The sequence below is a fragment of the Gambusia affinis genome, linkage group LG03, assembly GCF_019740435.1.
Source record: "Gambusia affinis linkage group LG03, SWU_Gaff_1.0, whole genome shotgun sequence".
In the NCBI taxonomy this organism is placed as follows: Eukaryota; Metazoa; Chordata; class Actinopteri; order Cyprinodontiformes; family Poeciliidae; genus Gambusia; species Gambusia affinis.
The window spans coordinates 27,361,934-27,389,178 of record NC_057870.1 but is presented as its reverse complement, the minus strand read 5'-3'; the positions used below and the strand labels follow the sequence as shown (position 1 = coordinate 27,389,178).

The window sequence follows — 27,245 nt, the reverse complement described above, 5'->3', positions numbered from 1 at the left end:
TTTAGCTTTTCCCTTTGGCAGACCGCATTTCTTATTTGCAAGAAGGCATTATCATGCAGTATTTTTAATTGAATTTCCGCCAACTCATTAAGCTACAACTTGTTAAAACCATTTTCACAAAACTACTGGGATGGTGCTCTGGCTTAAAAAGTAGTTCTAGCCTTTAATAACACTGACTACATTGAGAACCTATAAAAAATTTCTGGTTTCCATAAAAAAAAGGAAGCAAAAGCATTTGAACGGCTCAAAAATATGGTGGCCCAGGAGGGTCAACAAAATTCAAAAACAGAGCCACAAAACAGAATAGACTACAAAACATTAAAAACCCACAACACAAAAACAAAAAGTCATTGTGCTAAAACAAAATTTATGATGAACTTGCTAGCATAATTTATTTTAGCATAATTTCCATTGCGCTCTTTTGTCACTTTTACATTTTATTGATCCTTCTGGACCTCCGTACAAGAGTTTCTCTTGTTTTCATCTGTACTTTCTGTGACCTCTAAATCCAAACACACATTGGAATTAACATTATTCTACTAGTTTTTATGAAAAGTCTAAATTACTTTTTTTTTTTTTTACTGAAGTCTTCTGTAACAACAATAAATGTTTTTCTTATAGGAACTATACAATACATGTTTTTGTAATAAGTTTAGTGTTTTTGAGATTTCATCTGGTGATTTATAATCATTCATGCCCAATTTCCACAGGATAATTTTTGACTGCTAGTGCTACTGCAGTTTATCTACTCATACTTATAAGTAGATAAACTTATAGTCTTCTGCGATAATTTTGTTTTCCTCTGTGCAGCAGTTTGAACCCTAATTAAAATAGCTCATTTTACTGCAAACCTACTTTTAAAGGTAAACTTTCACTGCAGAATAAATATTTTTTCAAAATGTTATCACGTAAGAGTTTCACAAAGATTAAACAAGCAGTTTATGTACAGTTTGTTTCATGTTTCCTCTGGCGAGTGAGAGCAGATATTTTATTAGACAAATTAGATGTCAAACAAGGTGCCTGTGTCAGATAAAATCAAATGAAAACAGCATTTGAGGCAGTAAAAGCTTTTTTGGTAGCTTTAAACTTTAGGTGATTGTTTGTTTGGGTTTATTTTGTTAGCATCTCCGTGGAGCTTAAAGGATTAGTCAGCCAAAGTTGGCAAACAAAGTAGAAAAAAACCCCAATAATTACCAGATCCTTTGTGCTCTAATGAGGACGCAGAATAAAGAGACGCTGTATGAATATGGATAACTTCTATTTTTAATGGCTGAGATGATAATATAGGTGCAGGAATAGTCTTCCCTGAGGGTGACTGAGAAGCTGGCAGCTCATCGTTAAGCTCCTTTTCTAGTGGAAACCACCCAGAGGACGGTGGAAGGACCGCTTCTTTTCCTTCTGCAAAGGCTTCAACGTGGTGAAGTTTCTGCTGTCAGAAAATGTCAGAATCAGGGGGAAAAGGTCAAACCCATTTGAACCAGTTCTTGCTTTGAAATCTGGTTGGAAATATTAACTTGCAGTGCCACCTGAAGGGGATTTACCTTCTTGATTTCTATCCACCGGACTCCCTGAAACAAAGGATGTGATGGATGTTTTATTCATCTGCATTATGTGGTGTTTAGTGGCGTCACAATAATCAATAAATCAATTGATCGCATAACAACTATCATATTGGGATATATATTATTACTGTCATCCATCACAATACATATGGTGTTATAAATTTGCATTTGGATGTAGTTGGAGGTAAGAGTGGTGGGACTGTGATCTGATTACAGGTTAATTTTCAGCAGCCATTGTTCACGTCCGGATTCACCGCATCTGGCTCCTCTAGAACACAGGTGTCAAACTCCGGTCCTGGAGGGCCGCTGTCCAGGGCCGCGCAGAGACCTTTGGAGGGGCCGGGGCTCAAATTTAAAAAAGGGGCACATTGAACAAAACTCAGTACAACAACATAGCAACAACCCATATTAATCAAGAATCTAATTGGATCCTACTATATCATTACCATCATCTGGGGAAATGCAAAGCAAATCTAGTCTATATTTTCCCCAACAGGTATAAAGTTGCTGTTTCTGCTGCTGACAGTCCTGGAGGTCTGAGTTGATCTGAGACTGTAGCTGTTAAACAGACCAGAGGAGAGAAGGTCTCTGGTTATAAAGTTATGAAATAAACTAATTTGCTGCCATTTTACTAATTAAGTCCTAATAATATCTATTTAACCTCTAGAACAACCTGACTGCAGAATGATTTATAGATCAAAAAAAGCTCAAAGGGGTTTGATGTTAGCAACTGAGACCTATAATTATAACACTGGAATATCAAGGCAAAGAAAACTCAGTTGCTGCTGGTAGGGGCCATTCAGGGGCCTCCAGACATTCAGGGGCCCCTAGAAATTGTAAGACAGGCCATAGATCTAAACTTGTAGCATCATTTATAGAGAATGACAATGTTACTAAATTTTATTTAATGCATTCAGCTGAGAAAAATAAATAGTACATTTAATTAGGACTTTTACTTTGTAGAAGTTTAAAGAATCATCTTGATAGTTTGATTGTTGTTACCATGGCTACAATATGATGTAATCTTTGTCTTTGAATTAGGTTTGTTCACAAATACATCACAGCAAATAACCAATAATCAGTGATTGATTTTAAACTCTGCCAATAAACCTGGTCTCCCTCTCAAAGACTTCACCTTATTGATATTTAAACATGTTAGTGATGCTGAGGTTCTTAATAGGACGGGTTCTGGAGGGAGGGGGGCTCTGTCTAAGGCCCCATATTACCTTGTACCGGCCCTGCATGAACAGCCGCTAAGATGCACATCTCTGGAATCTACCTGGAATCCCCCGGTGGCCCCTGTCAGTCCGCCAATGCTTTGGAGACATTTTGATTCATTTCATTGTGGCATTTTTGGCTTTTTTCTGCGATTCTATTTATTGCTACAATATTTTCTCTGATTTTTATTTTGTGAATTCGGCCCCGAGATTTGGCCCAAATGCTCTGGCTCAAGTCATGCTTTCAGAGGTGCGTTGAAAATAATTTATTTGTAGACAAAGAATTTACTGCGGCTTTTCCATCTCAACAAGCTGCCCAGCGCCCGGCTCTGTCTGCACTGATAAAGTTTCTGTCTATGGTCCCGGTTGGCCGGAAAGTTAGTGGTTAAAGAATTAGTGCTAACCTCATCATGCAGGTTCAGCCCAGTGAGGAGCTTTCCTGTTCTCCTCGCAGTCACGTGTCCCGCTGATTTTATACTATTTTATTTTTCTTTTAGTATTATTTTTCGGTTACACGATGCATCGAACCGTATCAAATGTTTTGTCTACTTAGTCAACCAGAGTGCGACCGCACGAAGATCTGAGAAACCTTTGTGAAAATGGTCCCATAAACTCGAGCAACAGTTTCTGTGGCCCTTATTAAAATCTCAAAATGGACAAAATGGAAGAGCAACTAAAGCCACATTAGCAGCATTTAATTAAATCTCCCGGTTGTTGCACATCTCTGCCCTCAGTGCAGCGGATTTAACTCATCATGCAGGGCCGGTCCAAGGCTGTATGAGGTTTGGAGCAGAATTTGACTTGGGGCCCCTTTTTGTAGATAAAAACATCAGCATCTTTAACAGCTTCATATATTTAGTGAAATCTGGGAGAGGGGGAGTCTTTGTAAACAAACAGAGTTCAAACGCAAATATTAAACTCATAGCGTCAGATTGTTGCTATGGTAACAAAACAAAATGAATATTGTTCTTTGAACTTTTGCAAAGTAAACTTGCCAGATCCTTAAAACCTTGCATATAAATGTTAATTTAAAATCTTTTAACTTATGTATGCTGAAACCATTCAATCAAATTTAGCAGCATTGATAATCTTAATAAATAAATGTTACATTTATGTATCTGTAGTCTGTGTTAAAATATTAGCATTTATGAGCCCCTGGGGGCCTGATGGAGCAGCTGACTTAATTTGGATTAAATACAAGTGCAAATAATTGATTTTCATTTTAATTGTATGCTTTGATTTGTTGTTTTTCAGACTAGTTGTGGGTTTCAATAGCGTTTCACTGGCGGTCTTTTCCAGTGACATATAGTTACCCAGTAATATTTTTACATTTCCTGTCTACTTAACATCTTTTAGAACAAAAACACGGTCTTGGCACCCCGACCACTGGGATTAGCAAGTTTTCTGGGGGAAACCCTGATATCTAATCATACTTACTTATAAAGTGTATGGCGGAGTGAGCGGAGTTCTGGAGAGTGTGACATCACCTGCAAAAGGTCAGTAGTTCCATATGCAGACCTGATCTGATCGTTTCCATAGCAACGACCAGCAGCTAGATCTTGCCTCAGAACTAGAGTGAGCTCACTGATGAGGTCACAGAACATCAAAGGTCAAAGAGATTCTGAGGTTCTGCTTGTCTGTCAGAGACAATTCTGTCCCTCATTCAGAACTGAAACAGAAAACTTAGCGGTCCAAAATGTCTAGTTTATCAAAAATACCAGTCGGCGTGATTTTACCACTTGGCTTTGGATTAGGGTACTTGGTAAGTACAGGGATGAGGAAAGTCATTGATTATTACCTCCATGGAAAGGATGTGAACAGCAGTAGCTCTCGAGCTACTGAGAGCAGTCCATCTCTTGCTTCTGGAGGATGGACTGAAGATGAAGCAATTGATTTAACTTCTGAGATGACTCTGCTCCTCTCGCTAGAAAATAACACAGTCTTTGGAAATATGATTCCAGGACGAACTGACCTGGACAGGAAAGTTTTCAAAAAGGAGGAGAAATTGTCATCTGAAATTACTTTAAGTTGCAAGACTTCCCAGGTTGGTGCTCAGGAGCGCACTGCTCCTGATGGTCGTCCTGCCACGGCTACTCCTCGTCCTGTCACGGCTGTCCCTCGTCCTGTCACGGCTGTCCCTCGTCCTGTCACGGCTGCCCCTCGTCCTGTCACGGCTGCCCCTGGTCCTGTCACGGCTGCCCCTGGTCCTGTCACGGCTGCCCCTGGTCCTGTCACGGCTGTCCCTCGTCCTGTCACGGCTGTCCCTCGTCCTGTCACGGCTGTCCCTCGTCCTGTCACGGCTGCCCCTGGTCCTGTCACGGCTGTCCCTCGTCCTGTCACGGCTGCCCCTGGTCCTGTCACGGCTGTCCCTCGTCCTGCCACGGCTGCCCCTGGTCCTGTCACGGCTGTCCCTCGTCCTGTCACGGCTGCCCCTGGTCCTGTCACGGCTGCCCCTGGTCCTGTCACGGCTGCCCCTGGTCCTGTCACGGCTGCCCCTGGTCCTGTCACGGCTGCCCCTGGTCCTGTCACGGCTGTCCCTCGTCCTGTCACGGCTGCCCCTGGTCCTGTCACGGCTGTCCCTCGTCCTGTCACTGCCCTGTCCTGTCTGCCCTGGTCCTGTCACGGCTGCCCCTGGTCCTGTCACGGCTGCCCCTGGTCCTGTCACGGCTGCCCCTGGTCCTGCCACGGCTGCCCCTGGTCCTGCCACGGCTGCCCCTGGTCCTGGCACGGCTGCCCCTGGTCCTGCCACGGCTGTCCCTCGTCCTGTCACGGCTGCCCCTGGTCCTGCCACGGCTGTCCCTCGTCCTGCCACGGCTGCCCCTGGTCCTGTCACGGCTGCCCCTCGTCCTGTCACGGCTGTCCCTCGTCCTGTCACGGCTGCCCCTGGTCCTGCCACGGCTGCCCCTGGTCCTGCCACGGCTGCCCCTGGTCCTGTCACGGCTGTCCCTCGTCCTGTCACGGCTGCCCCTGGTCCTGTCACGGCTGCCCCTGGTCCTGCCACGGCTGCCCCTGGTCCTGCCACGGCTGCCCCTGGTCCTGCCACGGCTGCCCCTGGTCCTGCCACGGCTGCCCCTCGTCCTGTCACGGCTGCCCCTGGTCCTGCCACGGCTGCCCCTGGTCCTGCCACGGCTGCCCCTGGTCCTGCCACGGCTGCCCCTGGTCCTGCCACGGCTGCCCCTGGTCCTGCCACGGCTGCCCCTGGTCCTGCCACGGCTGCCCCTGGTCCTGCCACGGCTGCCCCTGGTCCTGCCACGGCTGCCCCTGGTCCTGCCACGGCTGCCCCTGGTCCTGACACGGCTGCCCCTGGTCCTGTCACGGCTGCCCCTGGTCCTGTCACGGCTGCCCCTGGTCCTGCCACGGCTGCCCCTGGTCCTGCCACGGCTGCCCCTGGTCCTGCCACGGCTGCCCCTGGTCCTGCCACGGCTGCCCCTGGTCCTGCCACGGCTGCCTCTGGTCCTGCCACGGCTGCCCCTGGTCCTGCCACGGCTGTCACTGTTGCTGATCTTGCCCCTCCTGCCATTGTTGGTTGTCCTGCAATGGTTGCCCCACATCCCGCCACTATTTCTTGTCGTGCCTATACTACTCGTCTTGCCACGGTGGCAAAGTGCAGGTGCAAGAAGGATGCTCGTCCTACTTTCACTATTTCTCGTCGTGGCATTTCTACTCGTAGTGCCCCTTTTTCTCGTTTTGCCACTGATGCCCCTAATGCTGCCATTGAGGCCCCTCATGCTGCCATTGATGCCCCTCATGTTGCCATTGAGGCCCCTCATGTTGCCATTGAGGCCCCTCATGTTGCCATTGAGGCCCCTCATGCTGCCACTGATGCTGCCACTGATCCTGCCACTGATGCTTGTCCTGCTGACAACGAAGAGAGACATTTTACCAGTGTGTATCATGATATATCATTTCTGATTCTCGTGACCGTGTGTGCTTGGTACCACGAGTGGTTCATTTTACAGTATGGTGAAATGTTCACAAAACTCTTGTTTATAATTTTCTGCACTTATTATCTTTGTCTTTGTTTTTAAAAAAATAATTTCTTTTTAGCAGGTTCTCTCCGGGTGCTCCGGCTTCCTCCCTCAGCCCAAAAAGTTATTGGTAATGGATGGTTGATTGAAGAAAATTTATTTTTGTTGATTTTAGTTCAGCAATTTATTCTAATGCTGAACATCCTTCTCAAGAAATTAGGAGGTTGTCTCTTTTTTTAAATTAGGTGGCATCACTATTTTATTAAGGGCTGTACAGTGGCGCACTTGGTAGCGCTGTTGCCTAGCAAGAAGAAGGTTCTGGGTTCGATTCCCGGGGTCTTTCTGAATGCAGTTTGCATGTTCTCTCTATGCATGCGTGGGTTCTCTCCGGGTGCTCCGGCTTCCTCCCTCAGCCCAAAAAGATTTTGGTAATGGATGGTTGATTGAAGAAAATTTATTTTTGTTGATTTTAATTCAGCAATTTATTCTAAAGCTGAACATCCTCCTCAGGAAATTAGGAGGTTGTCTGTCTTTATAAATTAGGTGGCATCACTATTTTATTAAGGGTTGTACAGTGGCGCACTTGGTAGCGCTGTTGCCTAGCAAGAAGAAGGTTCTGGGTTCGATTCCCGGGGTCTTTCTGAATGCAGTTTGCATGTTCTCTCTATGCATGCGTGGGTTCTCTCCGGGTGCTCCGGCTTTCTCCCTCAGTCCAAAAAGATTGTAGTAATGGATGGTTGATTGAAGAAAATTTATTTTTATTGATTTTAGTTTAGCAATTTATCCTAATGCTGAACATCCTCCTCAAGAAATTAGTAGGGTGTCTCTTTTTTAAATTAAGTTGTATCACTCTTTTATTAAGGGTTGCACAGTGGTACAGTTGGTAGAGCTGTTGCCTTGCACCAAGAAGGTCCTGGGTTCGATTCCCGGCCTGGGGTCTTTCTGCATGGAGTTTGCATGTTCTCCCTGTGCATGGTGGGTTCTCTCCGGGTGCTCCGGCTTCCTCCCACAGTCCAAAAACATGACTGTCAGGTTAATTGGTCTCTCTAAATTCTCCCTAGGTGTGTGTGTGTGTATGTGTGAATGGTTGTGTGTCCCGTCTGTCTCTGTGTTGCCCTGTGACAGACTGGCGACCTGTCAGGGTGAACCCGCCTCTCACCCGGACCGTTAGCTGGAGATGGGCACCAGAACCGCCCAACCCCATTAAGGGACAAGGGGGTAAGAAAATGGATGGATGGACTCTTTAATCAAAAAGATCTCAGAAAGTGAAATTCAACTAAGTTCTCTCTGATCCCAAGTAGCACAGGGCTCCCCAAAGGTTTCCTTAGTTCGCCTCACCTTTTGATTTTGTACACAAACGAATGTTAGTTCTCAGTATAATAAAATTTTCAGATGACACAGTATGGAAGTAACTATCAGTTACTCAGTTACTCTGAGTCACAGTTTGTATTTTGGTGTGACTCTCATAAACTACAGATTAATAATACAATTAATAATAATAATAATTAACATTATTATTAATAATATTACTGATCATATTAATATTTTTATATAGCATTAATATTGTGTTATACATGTATATATATTACATATTATTATAAAAATATGTAATAATATGTACTATAACATGATATATAAAGGGATTACTTGTAAACACAGCAAATTAAATTGCAGAACTTTATATCCTAACATACTTCTACATACACATAGGCCTGTGACAATAACAAATTTTGCTGAACGATTAATTGTCTCAAAAACTATTGGGATAGACGATAGTATTGTTTGAAGACCTTTTTACACTGATTTAATGGAAATGACGTAATAATTCATGCGGTTTCCTGCCAAAGATGCACTTTATTTTCAAAAGAACACTCAACACTGGAACTGATAAAATAAACAAAAGAACCAAAAACAAAAATAAAATGGATTCTCAGTCTCTATTAACAAAAATGTACTTGAATAAAAACACCAAAGTGTAAATAAATACTAGATTTATTTACACTAGTATTTATAATCTGCACTCTAGAGCAAGAGTGCAGATTATGACGTCTGTATATTATATTGCCCTTCAGTAATCATTAGATTTAATTAGAGAAAATGCGCACATCGACTACCTGATGCAATAGTTCACACTACACCAGGGGTGGACAATCCTGGTCCTGGAGGGTCGGTGTCCTGCAACTCTTAGACGTCTCCCTGGTCCAACACACATGAATCCAACAGCTGAATCACTTCCTGAGAACAGTCAGGTTCTCCAGAGTCCCGCTAATGACCTCATTATTTGACTCAGGTGTGTTGAAGTAGAGATGCATTAAAAAGTTGCAGGAGACCGGCCTGGAGTTGCCCACCCCTGCACTACATGTTAGTTCACACCTACATTTTCCCCTTATGACAGCGCTTCTCAATTCCAGTCCTCAGGCCCCCCTGCTCTGCATGTTTTAGATGTACCTCTACTCCAGAGCAGCTGATTCAAATGATTGTATGACCATCAAGAGCTGCAGAAGCCTGTTAATCACCCACATATTCACCCAGGTGTGTGGCAGAAGGGAAACATCTAAAGCATGCAGGGCAGGGGGGCCTGAGGACTGGAATTGAGAAACACTGCCTTACGACAATCTTAGAACGCTGATTGTTCTAAGATTGTTTCTTGTGATCATCCTGTAGTGTGTGGTGTGTTACGGTAGATCGTTGTGCCGATCTAAATCAGGGGTTTTCCCCGACCGGGAGCATTAACGCCAACTATAGTCTTTCTTTTAAGACTTTTTTTTAACACTTTAAGATCATAAGAAATCAATTGAGTTCTTATTGACTTAAATATGAGGAATGTTGGACTTTTAACATGATTTCTTAATGCGTTCCTTATTACAATATTATTCAATTTCTTTCCACATCACAAATATGAACCATGTTGCATTCACTAAATTACAAATACGTCAACAATATGACAAAATGTCAGAAAAGTCAAAAGATGTTGATGCTTTTCACTGCAAAACACAAAATCTAACCAAGTGACTTTAATGTAGTTTCTAGAGCAAATATCATAGTGTAACCACTGTTCTAGTTTTCCCCTATGAACAGCGCCTAGATTCTCTGACCTACACTCTATCAAGTACTTCACAATGAGTAAATAGTGTATTAAATGGCAACAATGTGTGTTGTCAATAGAGTGCGTAACTGAGCACAAGAGCAAGGCTAAAATAACTATAACTAAGACCTAAATGTAGTGCGACTTGGACCTTATACTAAAATAAGAAAGCAAAATGGTAAAGTGGAAAACGTACCAGTTTAATAAATCATACTGGTCAGTAATGAACCAAGGGTAATGTACAGTTAACTTTAATCACCACACTTAGTGCAACCGTTTGGTCTCCGAACTGTTCAAAACCACCCTTTAAACAAGTCTTATACATAAAAACAAAAAACAAGGCTGAATGAATCAAACTGGTGGTATCAACCACACCATTCAGTTCCTGGAATGAGTAAAACAGTCCATTAGTTTTATTAACGTTGCAGGCCTGAAGGGACTCGGTTAGCATTCGTCCTCAGAATAGCAGTTCCAATGATGGCGGCTCCCAGAACAACCACGAGGCATGGGTTACTCACCCCACCATGGATTACCAGTTTCAAACAAACGGTAACAAAAAGGCTCCGACTCCGGTTCCAACAGTCCATTCCAGCTCACGAGCGTGGTTTGGATCTGCAGCTCCAAAATCCAGCAAAACGTTGAGCGAGGTCCGGCTCTGCGGCTCCAAAATCCAGCAAAAACTCCCAGGAAAAGGTTCGTAGCTCCAACTGGTTAGCTAAAAATAATAACAGTCCAAAGCGGCAAAGATCCAACCTAGTCCATGAACGGCCGCCGGCCGAGTGCCAGTACGCAGCAGCGAGCACGTACACATTCATCCAGTTCTCACTCCCGGTCCATCACAACCAATCAAATTGCTTAAACTTGATTTTGCCCTTGACTGACCAGTAAGGTGGAGACAAGTAAAGTTGATGCATTTACTGACGGTAGTAAATAACAAATGTTAGCAAACGCTACATTTACTGCATGTTTTAAGCCAGCAGAAAATACATATATGCATTATATTGTTATGGACTTTTACGGTGTGTAAAACCTCCAATATGCGAGTGTAGAACATTAACTAAGTTAAGTAAAATGTGACTATTATTGTTTAAGGGGAAAAAGTCTACAACGTACTGTATCTAAGAAAATGTTTAAGGAGCATGGGAGAAAAGAGTTATATATATATATATATAACCTGAGGGTTACAATAGTTCATTTGGAAAAAGACAAAACTTACTTACAAGTAACTTTTTTGAGCTTGTTTTAAATTAATAATTCCATATTATTGATGAAACAGTACTAGTCCTATTAGCAGATATTTTCACTCATGACGAGGGTAAAATGTCTTGTTCTAGCTGAATTAATCTGCCAAAGGAAGTACGGTAGTACTTTTTCACCAGTGTTAAAGAAAAGTAATCTACTAGTTTTTTATCAATATTAAGGAACTATTTAGTTAAAATAAGATCAAATAGTTACTTTTATTCACTGCACTTGTTTTATTTCAGGTACAGTGAGATATTTGCAGTAGAAACCAGAAAAAAATGATATGATTTCATGTTTTTGCAGCGTTGTAAGGCATTAAATGTAAAATATAGCTCATTAAAGCACAACATAGAGAGAAGTTCTGTCGTTTACCCTGTGAGACGTTGCCTTGGTACTGGCCCGGACCGCCTGCTGGTACCACTGACAGCGACTTTCCATGTTGGTATTGGCACCCCTTGTTCATCATCCCGTCATAAACCTGCTGCCCAACGACGCGGTGCAGTGCAGCACGGTGGCCGAGGATGAGGAGATGGAGGTGACGATCATGGTGTTGTGCGACTGATGGGAGCTGTCCCGCAACTTTTAGATGTGCCTCTGCTGCGCCACACCTGAATATAATAATTAGGTCATTAAGGCTCTGGAGAACTGATCTACACAAGGAGGAGGTAATTAAGCCATTTCATTCCAGCGTTTTGTACCTGTGGCACATCTAAAATCAGCAGCACAGCGACTGGAGGACTGGAGTTTGACACCACTGGTATAGAAGTATGACACGCCTCAAATCAATGACATAAAAGCATAAAGTCATAAAAATTATAAAATTACCATTTGACTGAAGATGCTATAAAGGTAGTCGGATATGTAGAGGGCAGGAAAGGCATTTGGGTCGCATTCGCCTGCTGTGTGGAACGCAGCCTTAGTCTCAGCCTTCCATGTCAATTAGTCTCCTCCCTCAGCTGCGATGTGTTTCTCCTTCCCACAGCTGTTTCATATTTTATCTGATTAATCTGCGTGGCTCTCGTGTCACTTTGCCACCCTGGCTCGGTAGTCAAGGCCTTTGAACGCACCTGTTTGCTCACCTGTTCCTCCTGCTGCTTTGGCTCGTCCTTTTTCTTATGGATTTTCTGTTTTCATGTCTCATTTCTTTCCCAGTCCTGAGTCTTCATGAGTGGTTTTTACTATTAAACCTTCAATTATGCATCACTTAAGCTTCTGTCTGCACTTTGGCTCTGCTGCGTCTCAACGTATCATGATGCCATTGCTCAGCGGTCCAAAGTCGTCGATTCAGATTAAAGTAAAGTTTGGATTTAATTTGGAGAAATAAAGTCCCAGGATGTGGAGGAGGAGAGGAGAGGAAAAGAGGAGAGGAAGGAGGAGAGGAAGTGACGCTTCTACCGTCAATAAATGGTTTCCATTACAAATGTATGCAAAAATGTTGAATAAACACAATAACTCAACTGAAGCATTAAGACAGGGGTCTCAAACTCCAGGCCTCAAGGGCCGCAGTCCTGCAACTTTTAGATGTGCCACTGCTGCACCACCTGAATAGATTAATTAGTTCATTAGCAGGACTCTGGAGAACTGATCTGCACAAGGTGGAGGTAATTAAGCCATTTCATTCCAGTGTTTTATACCTGTGGCACATCTAAAACCTGCAGGACTGCGGCCCTCCAGGCCTGGAGTTTGAGACCCCTGGATTAAGAGGAGACTTTTGTGTTTCATTCAGGCGATAGAGCGACAAACCTTTTGTACTTTTTGTAGCTTCAGTGTGTAGTGATGGACAGATTTGAGTAGTAACTACTTACATTTACTTGAGTGACTTTTGAAAAAGTACATTTAGAAATATTTTTATTATGCTGTACTTTTTACTTTTACTTGACTAATTTTATTATGAAGTATCTCTACTCCTACTCGAGTAAAATTTCTGGATTTTTACCCACCGAATGAAAAACCAACAGACACACACCTGCAGTTTTTATTAAAGTTTCATAAAATGATTATTGAATCCGATTTGGAAAAATGTTCTTTTGTCTAATTTTGTTATTTTTTGTTACTTATGAATTATTTTCATGTTGGTCCTTAAAATGCCAAAATGTCCACATAACTATATTTTGGTCGGTCTGATGATGTAATTTTTAAATATTAAATGATAATTTGATTTGTTTCTTGAGGAAACTTTTTACCAAATACTTTTTTACTCTTACTTGAGTAACTTTTCGGTCAGCTACATTTTGCTTTTACTCGGGTAAAAACAGTTTGAATTAGTGTTGCTCTATAATGGTAAATTTTTGGTTACCTTATCCTCTGGTGATGAATCAGTCTCTCTCCTTAATTAATTGCTCATGAGCTTTTCATTAAATTGCTGAAAGAAATTAACTTTGTGATTTTCTGATATACTGAGAAGCTAATTTTTATTTAAATAAGTCCCTTCCTTCCAGTTACTTGTTTTTCCATCAATACAAATGTATTATCTTCTGACTCATGTCTTATTCAGAACATTTTTGTCTCTCTGTTTTTAAAATTCAGCACATTTCAGATTCTTACTGATATATTTAATAGTGTCTTTCTCCTTGAGAAACTGTTTCAATTTTAATGGACTACAAGCCATTCTTTTTTTTGTTTTGTTATTTCAACATAAAGCCATTAACATTTTCTTGCTTTGGTTTGCAGCTTGCAGTTTGACCTGCGCCTCCTGTTTCCCTGACAACCCCAAATGTATGAGCTGCCCCGCCGGGACTGCTTTGCATCATGGGAAGTGTGTTAGTCAGTGTCCGGCGCAGCATTACATGGACAGCCGCAGCAGATGCAGAGGTGGGTGACGCATCTGTCGACACTTGTACAAAAACTGCATTAACAAATAATGGTAAGAAAACGGTAGGAGATCTGGGCAACAGATGTCTTATTTTGTCCTACCAGATGAAATTGACCAATTTAATCATTGCTTTCTTTCTAAATAAAAGAAATTCTAAACTATAGAAAACATTTTTGAAACGTGGTGTTTATTTCAAATCATCTTTTCTGTGAATATTGTGGCCAGGCTACAATGTTTTTGTTTAACTTAAACAATGAAGTCCTAATAAACGCAATATTACTAGAACATGCCTTAAAATTACAAGAAAAAAGTCGTTTTAATGAGAGAAAAGCTTCGACAGGATCTGATTTGAGGTTATTTTTAAATAAATTTATCCTGGTTCTGATAACAATTGTCCTGTCTCTTTTACTTTGTGGTTTTATTTTTATGTGAATTTATCTGTGGTTTTATGAATACTGTACAGAGCTTTGCTACAGTTGGAATATGTTTTTAAATTTCTTTATAAATAAATTGACTGACAGTATTTTGATGCTCATGTATTAAACAGTTAAGTGTTTCTTTAACACCATTATAAAGCTGATATTATAGTTTAACTTTGCAAGATGCTCAACATTCCTTATTTTAATATTTTATTTTTTGTTTGTTTATTTAGATCTCTATCAGTCATTTTTTGAGGATGTCAAAAGCATTGTCCAAAATAAATATGGAGTTACACGCCCTTAATGTAGAATTAGTAGCATAGCATATTGATTCATAAACGTACAATTATAATATTTTTATGATAAAATAATTGAGCAGGACTCTTTAAAAGCTTTAGTATTTGTGACATTTGAAGCAGATGAAGGAAGAGAGTGCCACGTTTTCATTCCTCTAAAAATGAAGGAGTTTATTTTGCTAATATTACAACCATAACTTTATTTCTGTATTAGTATTAGCCCTGCCACATTAATCAATTAATCGCACAATAAATTAAGACTAAGCTCATCAATTTTCATTTGCATGTTTTATTGTGTTTCTCTCTTTCTACCAAAAAGTGGACGATAAAAATCTGAAATCTGGTGCTTTAGTCTCAATTAGCCTTTTTTTTGAAGGATCATTTTGTTTATAATTCATTTTATTGTTATTTCTGTTGTTGTATTTAATTATTTTTATAAAATTTTAAATGCCCTCCGGTTCCAGTGTTAAATATTTATTGATCTTCGAGGATGTTTTCTATCCTTAATCATTATATTATTTGACAATGGTCTCAAAACAACTATATTATCATTTATGGCGATAACTTCTGGGAAAATTTATCATCCAATAAAATGTGTTATCACGACAGGCTTGATTACTGTGACTGTATTCTTCTGATATTATGACTTTATCATTGTAATAAAACAAATAAATTTTAGCCTGGCATTTTTATTCCATGGTAGAGTTGACCTGAATTCAAAGTCCAAATAAATAGTAGTGAAACAAACAAGATGGACGCCCTGGGTTTGCTGACATCACTGTGAACAGAAACCCCAACAGTGGATTGGTGGGAAAAAACCTGATTTTAGAAAACTTTAATCTTTAAAAACCAAACATTTTTGTGCTATAATTTTTTCGTCGTTGTCCTTGTTGTCCCCTGTCAGCCTGCCACGTGTCCTGCGCTTCCTGCTGGGGCCCGTCGGTGGCCCAGTGCACTTCCTGTCCAGCGGGTCTTCTGCTCCACCAGGGCCAATGTGTGGAGGACTGCGGCGACGGCCAGTACCCTCAGGACAGCAGCTGCCACAGTGAGGATCAGAGACGGGCTGAAACGCCCAGTTACTGTAATCTGATAACTGTAATCTGATAACTGTAATCTGATTACTGTAATCTGATTACTGTAATCTGATTACTGGTTTCAAGCAAGAGGTCACAGGGTTAGGGTACCCGAAAATAATTTTAGAGTACCCAAAAATTATACTCAAGTAAAAGTTAAAGTAAAAAGTATCCATCCAAGAAATTACTGAGTAAGAAAGTATTTGGTAAAATGTCTACTCAACTACTGAGTAACTGATCAAACTATCAATCATTTCATATTTAAAAAATACATCATTAGACGGGCCAAAGTATAAAGTGGAGTGGAAATTTTGGTATTTTCATGACCCAAGTGACAATAATTCATATAAGTAACAAAACAATAAAATCAGGCAAAATAACTTTTTCCAGGTCAGTTTCTTTCAATAAAAAATTTGACAAAAAACTGCTGAAAACTGGTGAAATTTTGGTTAAAACATGTTTTTCATTCAGTGGGTAGAAAATCCAGAAATTTTACTCAAGAGCAGAGATACTTCATAAAGTTACTGAAAGTACAGCGTAGTAAAAATACTCCTAAAAGTACATTTAAAAAAAAAAAGTTACTCAGTAAATGCAATTGAGTAAATGTAACTAGTGTTGAGGAAGACTATTACTAAGTTAGCTTAATTTGGAAAAAAGCTTGGCTCTCTTCCTTATGGTCCCAGTTACCTGGCTCTTCCGGCAGGCGGCGTGTGGCAGCAGGAACAACGATGCGTGATGATGTCACAGAATTACAAAGTTTAATCTCACAACAAGCAACGTATGAGTTAACAAGAAAACTGCAGAGTTACAGAGACATACATTCGTTACCTGAGACAAAAGAATTAAAAGACAAATGGACAATGACAGAGAAAGAAAAGGCAAAGACATGTCTTTGGAGAAGGCTGATGCCAAAACGGCAGAAATATACCAGCAATCTGAATTGTTAACATTATGCACTAACTTTTATAGTGAAGGCGTTTCTCTCCTTGTTAATGTATTCAATTAAGGCGTACCCCTGGTTCGACCAACCAGGAGCTCCCCTGGACACTCAGAGGAACTTAGACCTTCCCTTAATTTCACGCCAAGATCAAAGGCCATTTGCTCTCTGGAAGAACAATGGAGCAAGCAGCTGCATCCTAGTCTTCTGGGCTCTAAGGCCATTTGGGCAAATAAAAGCATAAAACAAGACTTCACAGATACCTGTGAAATTCGGAGTGTCTCCTTCACAAATTATTACCCAGCTCTGAAAACACATGTATAGATATCTACCGTAGATAAAATCATGCTATCTTTTTGCTCTTGGGGGCCCCCTGGTGATGCAGCAGCCGCTTTTCTTGCACATGCCTTTGGCCGGCCCTGGTGATGTAATGTGCATAAAGTTAAAAAACTGAATCAAAACAAGTTTTATTAAGAGATAATGGTGTTGAGAAGGTTCTGTTCTCTGTTCTCAGACTGTCATCCGTCCTGCCGGTCCTGTGTCGGGCCGCTCGCCTCAGACTGCCGTCGCTGTCTGAAGCCAGAGGAGGTTTTCCTGCCGCAGGATTTTCTCCTCCAGCGTGGCGTCTGCACAGCCGCATGTCCTGCTCACAGCTTTCTGGACGGCCTGCAGACGTGCAGAGGTGAGGAAAAAACTTTGCTGCTGGTGGTTTCTGTTGTCCAGAGGAAGACAGGAAGAAACTTAATTTTTTAAAAGTTTCTATAGATTATAAAGATGTTTCTTCACCTCACCAGATCTTTGAATCAGAAGCCAGAAACAAAATGTCTGACTGCTGCGGGGAGATGAAGGAGAATGAAAAACTGCTTTACTTTCATAACATTCCTTCTGTTTCTTTAATTTAATCCCTTCATACTTCCTGGTTTGATTTTTTTCTCTCCTTCTTTCCTTCCTTGCTTCATCCATTTTCTCCTCTTTTCTTCCTTGTGTTCATCTTTTCCTTTCTCTTTCTTTCTCCTGGCTGCTACCTGCTCTGAAAATATTTTTTATCTTGAACTGTAGAGCCTAAGTATTTCTGAAAAGTGCGTCGGAGCCCCGTCACTCCCAGCTCTTTGTTGATCGACTCTCTGTGTCGTTAACTTGGTTCAATCTTTAAACAAGCTGAAGCTGTTTTTACTTCTGATGTCGCAATTAAAAAATGTGGGAAATTGTTTATGTGAAGACTTTGTGGGCGTGAAGCCGTTAAGGAAAGGAAACTCCTTTGAATAGGCCACTCGCTGGGACATTTGCGGCTGTGAAATTGTGTGTATAATTGGCTAATTTTAGAGATAATTCCAAGGGTTGCTGGGTTGGCAACAAAAACATGCCACACTGAAACAACCATCGTGTTTCTGATTCCAGGAGAGACAACGAGATCATAATCGGTTTTCTTCACTTCATTTGTACGTTTGAACATTCGCTTTGAGATTTCATGAGTTTTTGTTTTCTTTGCTGGGTTCGGAGGATCTAATCATTCTGCAGACGGATTGTTTTTCTTTCAAGCTGCAAAGTCATTTCAGTGTGTGGATGTTTCCCTGAGCTTTTCCATCTTTTCCGATGCCATTGTGTCTGCAAAACCAGCTTTGGCTGAATCCACCAATCTGAAAAACACATAAAACTGGCTTTTTTTTCTTATCCTTAATGGAACACATTAAAATTAAAGATATTTTTCTAAAAATTGTATCTGCATATATTTGTGATCTTCAAAAGAAATCTCTCCAGCGTTTTGTACTAAAGGGGCAGCATGATGTAAAATCTGTTTTTGTAGCTTTACTTCGTCAAAAGGTAAAATGTAAAGGTAATTTACCTATATAGCACATTTTCAGCAACAAGGCATTACAAAATGCTTTACAGGAATTAAAAGAAAACACAAACAAAAAACCCAAAAACAAAACTTGAATGCTAATATTTAATCTTTTATGCATGTTTGAGAAATCGATTAATTTCCATGGCGACTAATCAGCAGCTGCCTACAAAACAAAGCTCCTCCTCTGATCTGCAGTTTCCAAGCTTCTGAGCTTTTCCCAGTCGGCTCCTTCAGACTAGCCCGCAGCAATTAGCAAACTCCAGGTAGAATTGAACATTTGTTGAGCTCGTTATAGGAGCTACCTGTCAGTGAAACGCTGCTAAATAAGTTGATAAGGGCTTAATAGAGGAGCCATGTTGTGAAGGCTTCCTGAAGGCGGAGTTTCAGAAAGACTAGGAGCTTCTTAAAGAGACAGAGACACAATATAGTCCAAGTTTGTATGGGTTACATATTTACGAACATTTAGGTCAGAAACAAATGACCAAATAATTAAGTCAATATATCATAAAAAGAGAAAATAAAAATAAAAAAAGGAGAAAAAGGCTCTCAGATATAATAGAAACCAATCTAATTTCCAAACACCTACAGTCATTTTTACATTTATTTACACAAACCTTATATTTAATTTTCTTCATTTGTGAGTTTTGCATCTTTAACAAATAAATAAAATAAGGATCAAATCTCCATTCCTGCTTCCCTTCCTGTATGTCTGTTATTTCTTTGCGGGAAAGTTGCTAACATCCAACATATGACACTGGGACTATCTTGCAAGAATCATATCTATCAAAACTCAGTCCTTCTGGATATATTTATGACCACTGTGATTGTTTTTTTTACCCAAACGTAGAGATTGGACCTGATTGTTTTGTCTCTGCTGTTTGACAATACCTTTACATTTTCAGCAGGGAGCTGAAGTCCGCTACTATTTCAGTCTGAAGATCATCAAGTTTTTCTTTGTCGAGGCTGTCAGAGTTACTACAGCGGGTGAATTTGATAAATGAAACATCGGTACGGCTCTATTTGTGGTAACATGTACAAGTTGTTCCAGTCTTTGACTCATTTCAGCAACAAAAGCTTTCCTGTCGGCGGGTTCAGGTGTTCGCTGGGGAACAATGCAGCCTTTTGTCCGACTCCGTGTTGCCCTGTTAGATAACCAGGCCTGTCCTGAAGCAGAGCAGGATGTGTTAACCTGCATCAGGCTCACACACACACACACACGCACACACAGCTGCAAGGCAGCCAGAGCCGGTGAGCACTCGGATGTCTGAGTGGATTCCTGACCTTAAAATGGGCATCCAGCTTTCAACTGCAGACGATCAGAGCAGGAGAGGAGTGCTCCTTAAATTCATCCTTTATTTCACACAAAACATTTATCTTTTGTTTTCTGAGGTCGTAGTTTTAGTTTGTAATCCCAGCATGAGATACTCAATGACGACAAAAGACAACTTGTGCATGTATATATATTTTTTTAAGTGCGTACAGTAGAAAACTGGTTGTTTCTATTTCTTTGGGATTTAAAATAAATAAAAATATAAAACTTTGGCTAAAGAGGATGGATAAATTCTCTTCCAAGGGTATATATTTGTGAAAAATTAAGTAAAACTTGCAAAAACTTTCAATGTAATGACAAGAAAAATATATTTAAAAAACATTTTTAACGTAATTCTTTTGTGAAAATGCAATACTATTATTCCATACATTTGCTATTATGACTATATTTAAAAACAGTAGTTGTTTTTTTTTTTTTGTTGGTTAGGAAGGTCCAAAGAATCCACATGAGATTAAAAATAAACACAAAATCCTAGAAAAAGTAGGAACAAGAAATTAGACATGGAAAAACAACCAAATGGAATTAGCTTAAGCCATGAAGATGCTGTTTGTATTGAAAACAGCTTGAGATTTTACTTCACTCATTTCATGCCCTGAACTTTGGCCTCTGTTTCTTTAAGAACTTCCTACCTTTTCCTACAATACCGCTTCAGCATGTTACCATAACAGTGCTCCTCCATGATGCCATTTACATCCATTTTTGGGAGCTTTGTAGTTTGTAGGCGGAGCTTTGGGTAAGTAGGCATCACATTGCTTGATCAGGCGTTAAGATGCCCTAGAATGGCTGAAGTGGGAGATTAAATTATTTATCAAACATGCACAAAAGAATCAAAACAAACCAACCAGCCAGCCAACCGACCAACCAACCAACATCCAAAACCAACATCCAACCAACCAGTCAACCGACCGGCCAACCAACCAACCAAATTTCTTCACACACACAAAAACATCTACACTAACTTTCTGCGACTACAAACAAGAAAAACAAAATCTTACCAAGTATTTTTGGTCTAGTTTCTATTGCAAATATTTTAGCACACTTGAGATAAGACAAAACTATCTTACAAGTAGCTTTTCAGAAAGATACAGAAGTTTGTTTTAAGTCAAGGATTCCTTAATATTGATGAAAAATCCACATGCAGATTATTTCAATTACACTGTTGCAAAAATGTCTTGTATAAGTGAAATTATCTACCCTTTGGATATTTAAAATGTCTTTCAGTTCCAGAGTTAAATATTTATCCTAAATTAAAGTCAAATGATCTTTGAGAATGTGTTCTTGCATTAACATTATGCCCTTACCACCATAATACTTTACAATGCTCTTAAAACTACAATATTAGCATTTATGTAAAAAAAATAAAATAAAACTCTGGGACAATTTAGCAAAAATTGTTATGACAAGCTTATAAATAACGTCTATTTTGGCTCACTTAATGAAAAGTTGGCATAGAGCTTGTTCTGACATGTTTGATGAGTAAAATGGACGTCACTGTAACATTTCAGTGTTATAAAGTCCTTGCTTTGCCACTGATCGTCTCCCAGAGGGTAAATATTTTTGCTCAAACACTCAAATTGTTGGTTTGGCTCAGGTAGCTTCCCCGCCTCCTCCTGCCATGTTCCATCATGCATTTTGTACACAAGCCTGCGCTTTCACTGACAGGGGGGGAGGACCCCTGGCATGATTGTAAACATAAATACTTCAGGGCAAATATAAAAAGAAACATAGCTGTGCACACAAACCCTGGGCTTCCAGCTTGTTGACAGGCCTTTTGTCTGTTGCCGCCTCCGCCAGCAGCAGCGTCAACCAGCCGGTCTGTGGCTTTGCCCGGCTGCCTGGGCTGATAGCGTTGCTCAGCTATTTGTCTTCGCACTGCCAAAGCAGACATGAAAAGCAGCGAGGAAGAAAGGCCAGTTTCAGCGCTGCTCACGTGTTGGATGAAGGCTGTTGAGTAAAGTTAGCTAAAAGCCTAAGTTAAAGTATAAATAGTTGGTTTTGTTGTGAAGGTGACCTGTGAACTTCGTTGAACAGGTTAGGATAAGTCAGTGTTTCTCAAACGTAACCCATTTAACAAACCGGCCACCTAACTTGAAATGCCCAACGTCTTTATATAAACAACCTGAAATGAAACTGTTGGTCTCTTAACTCACGTCTTCTTAGTGAGAAGTGTGGTGCTGTTTTGTAAATGTGAACATGTCGACTCAGGGCGTCAAGGTTTTTTTACAGATACTGAAAGTGGAGTCTAAGCTTTCCAATGATGTTGAACACATGGAAATCAGAACTCAGGTTGTCCATCCATCCGTTGTCTGTTCACCTTTGTCCCTAATGGGGTCGAGAGGGTTGCTGGTGCCAATCCCCAGCTACGTTCTGGGCGAGAGGCGGGGTTCACCCTAGACAGGTCGCCAGTCTGTCGCAGAACACAGGTTGTGTTGTGTGCATTTGTAATTTGGAAGCACAATAAAATAAAGAGTCTTGAGTTGCTTGCAGTGCTTCTGATTCGTGACATTACATTCCAGAAGTTTTTGAAATGACTCGTTTTCTAGACAACAACAAACATTAACTTATTCCCAAAAACACAGTTGGGTGTTTTTACTTATTTTTTTTCTCTGAAGAGTTTTTGCGGCGCTAGTGGCTCGTATTTTTTGTGACAGTAGGCAGACAGGAAAGAGGGCGAGAAGAGGGGGGAAGACATGCGGCAAAGGTCGCCGGGACTGGGAGTCGAACCCGTGACCTCCGTGTCGAGGACTAAGGCCTCCCAACGTGGAGCGTGCTAACCCCCTGCGCCACCACAGCACGCCCCGTTTTTACTTTTTTAATCACTTTGGCTGTTTTTAGAAGCAGTAAAATCCCAAATAGAAGCATAAAATTGTCCAAAATGTAGTTCCCCTTTAAAAAATAATCAAAAACGCAAACAGTAAGTGAACTTTTAAGACTAAATGCAGAATAAATCTGTAAATCGACCTTTGGTGACATCAGGAATGGCGTAGACAGTAAGGCTGGAAGGTTGCTATAAAAAGCATATTTACTCCAAATCATTTGTTTTCTGCAGTAAACATTCTGTCCTTCAGTACTTTGAGTTTTTACTTCTCTCTTGAAGCTGAATGCTGTTTTTCTGCTCTAAATTAGAGAACTTCTTCAGTCTGAATGTCTGTTCTGTTGTAGGAGTGCACCGTCTTTTAGAGAGAGCACAGGTGAACTTGAACAAAGTGTCTTGAAAAGTTTTGTTCTCAAAAATGTAGATGTCCTTGTTAAAGATAAACAGAGGAAGTTGTTACATCTGCAACTGTTCACTGTAAGAAACTATAGTACAACATAAAGCAAATGAAAGACAGAGATGTTCTATATTTGTTTTACCAGAACATTTTTGACACTTTTATAACATCTCATCTTAAACAGCCAGTATAAACATTATTTTGACACAAAACAAAAATTCTTTATATTTGGATTTTCTATTGTGCCCAAAACAGAAGGGGAAGACAGGTAATCATTATTTTACTTTTCACTGCTTCTGTTATCACATACTTCTTACTTACAGCTTCCAACATTTTATGCTTCTCACATAATGCAGAAAAGATGTATTTATGTGTTATTGACCTATTCAAAATGAAGCTGTACAGCAGATTTCAGAAATCAAACAACGTTTTGGATTTGGTCAGAGGTTGGACTAAGCAGCTGTAATTATTATCTTTAGGTGTCTAGAATACAACAGGAGGGCAGAAGGTTATCTCTGGCCGAGGGGGATCTAATCTTTTTATTTTATTTTATTTTCTCCACTTAAACTACAGGTCAGTGCCCTGACTGCTGCAGTTTATAAATATTCTCATCTTCAACTGTCTGCATTGCAAACCCATATAGAGCTGTGAAAAGCAAAAGTTTTGCTCTTTTATTACCCTTAAATGCTCAAAAATATGTTTGAAAATGATGATTTTATTAATTAAGGCTAAAAATCTCACCAAAACAAACTTGATTCTCTGTCAAAGTAAGACTCTATTGTTTTAAAATAATAAATAAACTGTGATTAACACGTTTATTGGTTACATTTCAGGCCTGATCATTCATTTAATGTTTCCATTAAATATGAAATGCAATTAAAATCACATGCGAATAAGCTTGTTCATAGGATAAATCATTAAAAATCACAGCAGTGACAGATGTAAACACATGAGACTTAATAATTCATCCATGGCGCTAGTGATCTTCATCAGAGATAAAAGATAAAACTTTCAAATGACAAACTCAACTTTTGGTAAACCGAGGGAAGACGGTCGTAGTTCGCAAACTGGTGTGATGCAAAAAACAAAAAAACAAAACAACATGTCATCCTAGAACCAAAACATTCACTGAAAAACACTTTTTTTTTCAAAATTTGCATGTTTCCATTTAGCAGATTTATTTTTGCATTTCCAGTTCTCACAATTTTAAAGGTACATGCAAATGCAGCTACTGACTTGTGGAGCCAAATTACTAAAAACAAACAAACTTAGACCCAGATTTAGAGAAATGACAGAACAGTTGAGAAAGAAAGTTCTGTTTGCAAAACCGTTTCTAAAACTTGGAACCCAAAAGAACCACAGTGAGAATCACATGGCAAAAACAGTGCAGAAGCTTCCCAGGAGCAAAATTACTCCAGATGTTTGAGGGTATATTTGAATCATTTCCACCAAGAACGAGGGCTGAAGAGTCGTACACTATAAAAACACAAAACCTTTCTAAGTAATTTCCAGGACACTTGAAATAAGACAGAACTAACTTGCAAGTAATTTTTTAGCAAGATGAAGGAGCTTGTTTTAACTAAATAATTCTTTAATATTGATGAAAAAGTTTATTTCGCTTAAAATAAAGGAAAATGTTTTTTATGAGTGACAATCTGCCAATGGAACTAGCACTTTCTCATCAGTATTAAAGAATTATTGACTAAAAACAAGCTCCTATATCTGACTGAAAAAGATACTTATAAGTTAGTTTTGTGTTATTTCAAGTGTACTGAAATATTTACACTAGAAACTGAACCAAAAATACTTGATTCAGTTTTGTGTTTTTGCAGTGTACTGACAGTTCTTTTTGTTTTTTATTTTCTTTGCTTGTTGCATAATCAAACCTCCCCTGGAAAATGGTTAAAATAAAACCATAAAAATGCCAATGATGAGTGGATAAAAGCCTCTTTTTTTTTGTTCTTTTCCCCTTTTTTTCTTTCTTGTTGCTCTTTCCTTTTTTTCAGTCTTTTTCTTTGTTCCATTTTTCCATTTTTATTTATTTTTTGTTACATTTTGTATTTTTTCTTTTTGTCTTCTTATACTTCATTTCCTTTTCTTTTTCTTTGTTCCCTTTTTTCATTTTTTCTTCTTTCCATCCCTTTTTATGTCTTTCTCTTTTTTTCAGTGTTTTTTCTTTTTTCCATTTTTTTCCCATTTTTCTCTTTTTCACTCGTTTTTTTTTCTGTTTGCTTGTTTTGTTTTTTTTCTTTTTTTTCCTTTTCCCACAACACTTCCAATATTTGAGAGAAACTATTCTCCATATCTCCCAAGTGGATAAAAATATAATAGCAGTGATTAAATTTTTTTATTTTTTTTTACTTGTCAAACAGAATCTGTTTTCCTGCACTGAATAACTTTAAGATGTAACAGGAGTTTATTTTTGTGTCTGTTTTCCACACATGTATGTGTTGGGCTGTTTGTTTTTAATCAGTAGGAGCAAAAATGTAAATCTTATTTTTACTCTTATTGAGGATCTAAATGCTTAAATCTTCTTTGCAGCAGAAGAACTCGTATAGTTTCCAGTTAGGATGGATTTGACGTTTCGTCTTGGAATAGCTTCCTGATTTAATCTTGATCCTGATCATTTAATCCCAGCCAAAGCAGAACTGATTTAGATTTTTTCTTAAAAGTCCTTCCTTTGCAGATGATTGTGAAGATGTTAAGTATTAATTTATCATCGTCTGTTTGTTTCCTGCTGTAGTTCTGCATTTGGCTTCTCTGTTTTTACAGTTTTTGTTGTAAATGAAAAACCTTCCATCCTTTTCCAGATTGCCATCCGTCCTGTTTGCGCTGCACCGGCCCGTCGGAAGCAGACTGCTCCTCCTGTCCGCCGCCATCCAGCCTGTTTGAGGGTCGCTGCATTCACAAATGCCCACAGGGCTTCTTCACCCGGGACGGCCAATGCCAAGGTGAGAAACACATAATTGTGCCTCTGTACGCCACGCTGACTGTGGCATTGCGTTCCCAAGGCTTTAATTAAAGCCTCAGCTGTGAAGTCTGAGCTCTAACTGGGCATTTTGAGGAGCTGAGAACTCGACAGATTGTCCACTTTTTCCACAGATGACCTTAAATCTCCGAGGTTAGAAACTTCTCAACGAAATAGAAACAAGTTTACTTTGACGCTTGTTTTTTTTCTTTACTCAGTTATGAAAACAGGTTGAATGAAAAATAGGAGTAAAAATAGTTTATTTGCATCACAATTTTATGTTCTAAAGCAAGTTTTTATTTGTTTATTTGGTTTTAGTTTTTGTCACGTTGAAAGTTTCCAGCAACCTTTCAAATTGTTTCTCCAACATTTTTAGAATCCAGTATTGTATTTCTATATTTTAGTGAAGTAAAAACCCTGCTGGGAGCAGTTTTATCACTAAAAACATCCAATTTATATGAATAATTAGTATTTCCAACGTTGATTTTTCATCTCTGACCTGGAGATAAATTTCTTTCACCAGATGCTGACTGGTTAATGACTTATTGATGTCAAAAGTTGTGTCCTAAATTTTGGCAATATGGGTCATCCAGGACTTTCAACTTGATGACTTTGATGTTGACAAAGGAAACATTTACATATGCAGATTAAATAACTTGCAACACTTATGAAATGGGACAAAAGTTATAAGTGAAAAAAATCTATCCATATTAATAAATGATTGATGTAAAAGAGTACAGTCTCTTGAAATAAGCCAAACTAACTTACAAGTAACTTTTCAGCAAGATATGGGAGCTTTTTAAAGTCAATAATTCCTTAATGATAACAAAAAAGTAGGATTTTTTTCATCAAAATTAAAGAACTATTGATTTAATCAAGCTCCCATATGTTGTTGAAAAGTTACTTGTAAGTTAGTTCTGCTTATTTGAGGTGTAGAAAAATATTTGCACGATAAACTAGAGAAAAATTCTTGGTAAGATTTTGTGTTTTTGCAGTGCAGGAAAGTTTAAAAGAAATAATTTTGCTGTAAATATAATTTTTTATCCAAACGTCCATCACTGTGTTTTTTAAAATGAAATTTGCCTCTCAGCACACCGTTCTCTATGTGTTAAAGATTAATAAAGATTAAGATCTGATTTATACACAACCCCACTGTTCGTAAGCCTCGTTGTCACACTGACTCCTGTTGGGCATCAGAAACCCCATTTAGCGATTTTAGGCTTGGATTAGGACAACAGCATGTTAACTGGAGAGAGCTCAGCAGCTTTTGTCATTGTGTTT

The 27,245-nt window shown here is 39.5% G+C and overlaps 1 protein-coding gene across 1 annotated transcript in view; it reads left to right on the top strand.

Annotated features, from left to right (window-relative positions):
* The window catches only part of fras1 (Fraser extracellular matrix complex subunit 1), a 264,241-nt gene that overhangs the window by 121,427 nt on the left and 115,569 nt on the right, over positions 1 to 27,245 (top strand). Inside the window, 4 exon segments of the mRNA XM_044110758.1 lie at positions 13,745 to 13,885; positions 15,506 to 15,646; positions 17,126 to 17,293; positions 25,807 to 25,947. Of these exon segments, the coding sequence (XP_043966693.1) occupies positions 13,745 to 13,885; positions 15,506 to 15,646; positions 17,126 to 17,293; positions 25,807 to 25,947 (591 nt within the window).